The sequence below is a fragment of the Palaemon carinicauda genome, chromosome 6 (assembly GCF_036898095.1).
Source record: "Palaemon carinicauda isolate YSFRI2023 chromosome 6, ASM3689809v2, whole genome shotgun sequence".
NCBI classification, from domain to species: domain Eukaryota; kingdom Metazoa; phylum Arthropoda; class Malacostraca; order Decapoda; family Palaemonidae; genus Palaemon; species Palaemon carinicauda.
In genome coordinates this window covers 123,877,430-123,882,029 of record NC_090730.1, presented here as the reverse complement: position 1 = coordinate 123,882,029, position 4,600 = coordinate 123,877,430, and the positions used below count along the sequence as shown (strand labels likewise).

Here is a 4,600-nt window from a genome sequence, read left to right as displayed (position 1 = left end):
TAGCAACCTCTATTTCGAGTTAAACTCTAGAGTAAAAAAGTTATTGTCTTTTATTTGGATGTAATAGACTATTTTTAGTATTCCTCATATAATAGAAAACACAGGATAACAAAAGTTTAATTAGTGGTAAACGTGTGTTTCAAATCATCAAGTGCTGAAAATAATCATAGACTAATTTCGTCAAGTCGACCTTCTGAGAAACCACTGAACATTCTTCTATTGCTCCCTCTCTGGAACTGATATTCTGGCCCCAGTAACTGCCACTGCAGTGGCAAGAAGTACTTTTAACTGCTCCCTAAGTGATTAAACTATCAGCTATCACAGGAAGCTTACGTTAACTATTCCACTGCAGCAGCAGTAGACTCTTATCACTGCTACTGTTGAACCACAGACACACAATGTACTTCAATGTTCATCTGACGCTGAAGTACAGTAAACAATCAACCAATATTTTACCAAAATCACAGTAAAAGTAACCTTGAATTACATTCCCATGGAGCTGTATTTATACAAGACAAGTATTTCAAATGGCCTAATTCAAATACAATGAAATACTTCAGCAATTAAATACATCATACTAATAGCAGATGGAATACACTCGGATTACTCCTGTGTACCTGCTTCGAACATATTTCTATATTTCACGGGGACTTCTTTAATGACTACTAACAAAATCCGTCCCATCCTAGAACTTCATGTTACACTATGTTTCCGGCAAACTCGTTGAAAATAATTCTGTGTAATTGATAAAGGCTATTCAGATACAAATATTCCATGGTTACCGCAGAAACATCACTTTAATACTTCAATCAGACCGTCGCAAACACAATCTAAAATTAAAGCCACGTGCACATTATTATACACCGAAGTTTATAGTATTTACAGAAGAGTAATTGCTTATTTTTAACGGCGTTTGTGTAATGGGTTCTTGTTCATGTTAGGTTCAAATGATTAGAAACGACCAGTGAAGCCGTGATATGGTAATAGGAAACTACACCTGAATTCTACTCCTTTGTATGTCTTGTAGAAAATTACTCACTGGATGCATGATTAAATCATTTAGATGTCTTACCGTAGTATAAATAAATTCTGAGTTTGAGCTTAAAAAGTGGGATAAGTGAAGATACTTCATACACTTTCCTGATTTTTCATTAACACTCAGTGAAGTATTAGAGTCCACACTTTACAACAGTCACAGCTACAGTGAATTTGTATCTAAAGTTTTGGACATTTGAAAACTATTATGCTTTTTCTTTTTCTAATTGCTACTGAATCAGCACCACGTCTCCACGCTTTTTTTGCTATTGGTAGAGTCACTGGTTACAATACGATCTTCCGTTGACGGTAAGTGTTTCTTACCACATCCCTCGGAAGTGCCTTGTTTGATGATACTCTCAGGGTGATCTTTCGAAGCTGGTAATCCTGCATCCACCAAGTTTCTATTCGCCAATGGATTTTCACTGTTCTTCATAAGCCGAGGTGAAGATGGAGTAGAACCGGGCGAAAGGCCTGTGTAAGTTTTCTTCTTCAAGGATGCAGGTAAAGTGTAGCAGTTTGCCACGTCATTTGCAACATAGGACTTTTTTCTGTTAATGGTGGCAGTACCTGATAAGGGGGCCATCTTCTTCTCTTCAGGTGTGTCCTGGAATTTACTCTCACTCTCTACTTTTTGTTCTGGTTCCTTTCCATATATCTGGGCAATCTTTTCGAAGCGATGACACCAATCATTCTTGTAATCGAGCGAAAATTCACTCCTAGATGATCCTGTGGTGGAATGGAAGCCTAGAATCAAAAGAAATTGTTAAGAACATCATTTATATAGTGTTTCAGAAAGATTTTTGTAATTTTTAGTAAGCTGAAGAAAATACCACTTCTCAAAGATCAACATACTGAATTTGCTATAAGAGAAAATTAGGACAAAATCAATCCATTTCAGTGCCTAAGTAGGTGAGAAAAACTTGAAAAACAGACTTTAAGAATGATAATAAAATACTCAAATTCCAAGACTTTAGTAGGTGAAAGAATATTATAATGTGAATTACTCCAAAAATTAAAACTTATAGTAATTATTCATCTGAAAATAATGAATAAATTATAACATAAAAACTTACAATATAGTTTAAAGATTAAGGGAAGAGTATTTGTTATGTGCTTAACTAACTTGTATTATCACCATTTTTAGTTCACAAACATTCACCTGAAATGAACAGAAAGTACTTGAATTCCACTTCCAAAGATTGGAATGGCCATATTTTAAAACAGAAAGGGAAATAAAGATAAAATTATGCCTAGTTCGCTATAAAATCTTTTTGTCATACATTTGATAACAAAAAAGAAATAAAACTGTATTCATAAATAATAACCCTTATGAATTCAGTGCGCATAAAATAAATATTAATAAAGATGCTATCATAAAATTCATGACAATAAAACCAATCATTATGTAAATTAAAAAGTAAGAGCTCCCAAACAAGAGAACAAAAATCCCAAGCTCAAAGTTCCAGAACTACATTTATGAGAAACGAAGCATTTTAAAGTAGGTAAATAAATCTGACTTTATCTGGTTACCGCAAATACCATCTCATAATCATTCTCTGATTAAATGAGAAAAAAATAACTAAAAGAAGTAGTTGGAGGTTCTTGACCTCCCAAAAATACTCAAGAAATAAACTTTGACTTAGGTGTATGTGTAATGAGAAATAGGAGTGGAAGAAGAATGTGTCCTGACAGTAAACTTCTGTTCCTTAAACGTAAAGGATGTGCCATCAGTAACTGTGCCATTGGCAAATATAGGGCGTCCTGAAAAAACCTGCATATTTGAAGAGCTATCCAGAGTTATTGTTATGCTCTGGAATATGCTCAATATGTATTTATCATTCACATGATAAAGAAGTAAATATGTTGCCAATTAGATCATTAAAGTTTTATTTGGGTTAACGACTATCAAGGCGAACGTTAAGGTTTTTTCACCATAACATTTAATGGCAGCCCAAAACTATAAGATCACCCTGCAAAGGGAATTAGCCTTAGAAGACAAAAATAAGATGTGTTGGCCTATAACGCCTACTTTTACTGATTGTTCGCATACCAAGAAGAGTACACTGAAGATGACTGGAGCTGCAGTTCAATATAAAAAAAAAACGACCTACTACTGACGTCATATGCATAGTTTTTTTCTACGTATTAGATAAGTAATCGATGACTATTAAATAAGTTCACTGATAAACTATGTAAGTATCTAAAGTTCACGGATACAATATATAAGAATCTAAAGTTCACGGATACAATATGTAAGTATCTAAAGTTAACGGATACAATATCAGAGTATCTTACGTTCCCAGATACAATATGTAAGTATCTGAAGTTCACGGATACAATATGTAAGAATCTAAAGTTCATGGATACAATATGAAAGAATATAAAGTTCACGGATACAATATGTAAGAATCTAAAGTTCATGGATACAATATGAAAGAATCTAAAGTTCACTAATACAATATGAAAGAATCTAAAGTTCACGGATACAATATGTAAGAATCTAAAGTTCACGGATACAATATGTAAATATCTAAATTTCACGGATACAATATGAGAGTATCTTACGTTCCCAGATACAATATGTAAGTATTTAAAGTTCACGGATACTATATGTAAGTATCTAAAGTTCACGGATACAATATGAGAGTATCTTACGTTTCCAGATACAATATGTAAATATCTAAAGTTCACGGATACAATATGTAAGTATCTGAAGTTCACGGATACAGTATGAGAGTATCTTACGTTCCCAGATAGAATATGAAAGTATCTAAAGTTCACGGATACAATATGTAAGTATCTGAAGTTCACGGATACAATATGAGAGTATCTTACGTTCCCAGATAATATATGTAAGTATCTAAAGTTCACAGATACAATATGTAGGTATCTAAAGTTCACGGATACAATATGAGAGTATCTTACGTTCCCAGATACAATATGTAAGTATCTAAAGTTCTCGGATACAATATGTAAGTATCTAAAGTTCACAGATACAATATGTAAGTATCTAAAGTTCACGGATACAATATGTAAGTATCTAAAGTTCACGGATACAATATGAGATTATCTTACGTTCCCAGATACAATATGTAAGTATCTAAAGTTCACGGATACTATATGTAAGTATCTAAAGTTCACGGATACAATATGAGAGTATCTTACGTTCCCAGATAGAATATGAAAGTATCTAAAGTTCACGAGTACAATATGTAAGTATCTAAAGTTCACGGATACAATATGATAGTATCTTACGTTCCCAGATACAATATGTAAGTATCTAAAGCTCACGGATTCAATATGTATGTATCTAAAGTTCACGGATACAATATGAGATTATCTTACGTTCCCAGATAGAATATGAAAGTATCTAAAGGTCACAGTACAATATATAAGTATCTAAAGTTCACGGATACAATATGAGAGTATCTTACGTTCCTAGATACAATATGTAAGTATCTAAAGCTCACGGATTCAATATGTATGTATCTAAAGTTCACGGATACAATATGAGATTATCTTACGTTCCCAGATACAATATGAAAGTATCTAAAGTTCACGA

The 4,600-nt window shown here is 33.1% G+C and overlaps 1 protein-coding gene across 1 annotated transcript in view; it reads right to left on the bottom strand.

The window, feature by feature from the left end:
- Positions 1-925: 925 nt before the first annotated feature.
- LOC137642642 (DE-cadherin-like) overlaps positions 926-4,600 on the bottom strand; it is a 148,963-nt gene continuing 145,288 nt past the window's right edge. Inside the window, exon 26 of the mRNA XM_068375394.1 lies at positions 926-1,782. Coding sequence (XP_068231495.1) covers positions 1,274-1,782 — 509 coding nt within the window. The 3' untranslated portion in view covers positions 926-1,273. The remainder of the gene's footprint in view (positions 1,783-4,600) is intronic.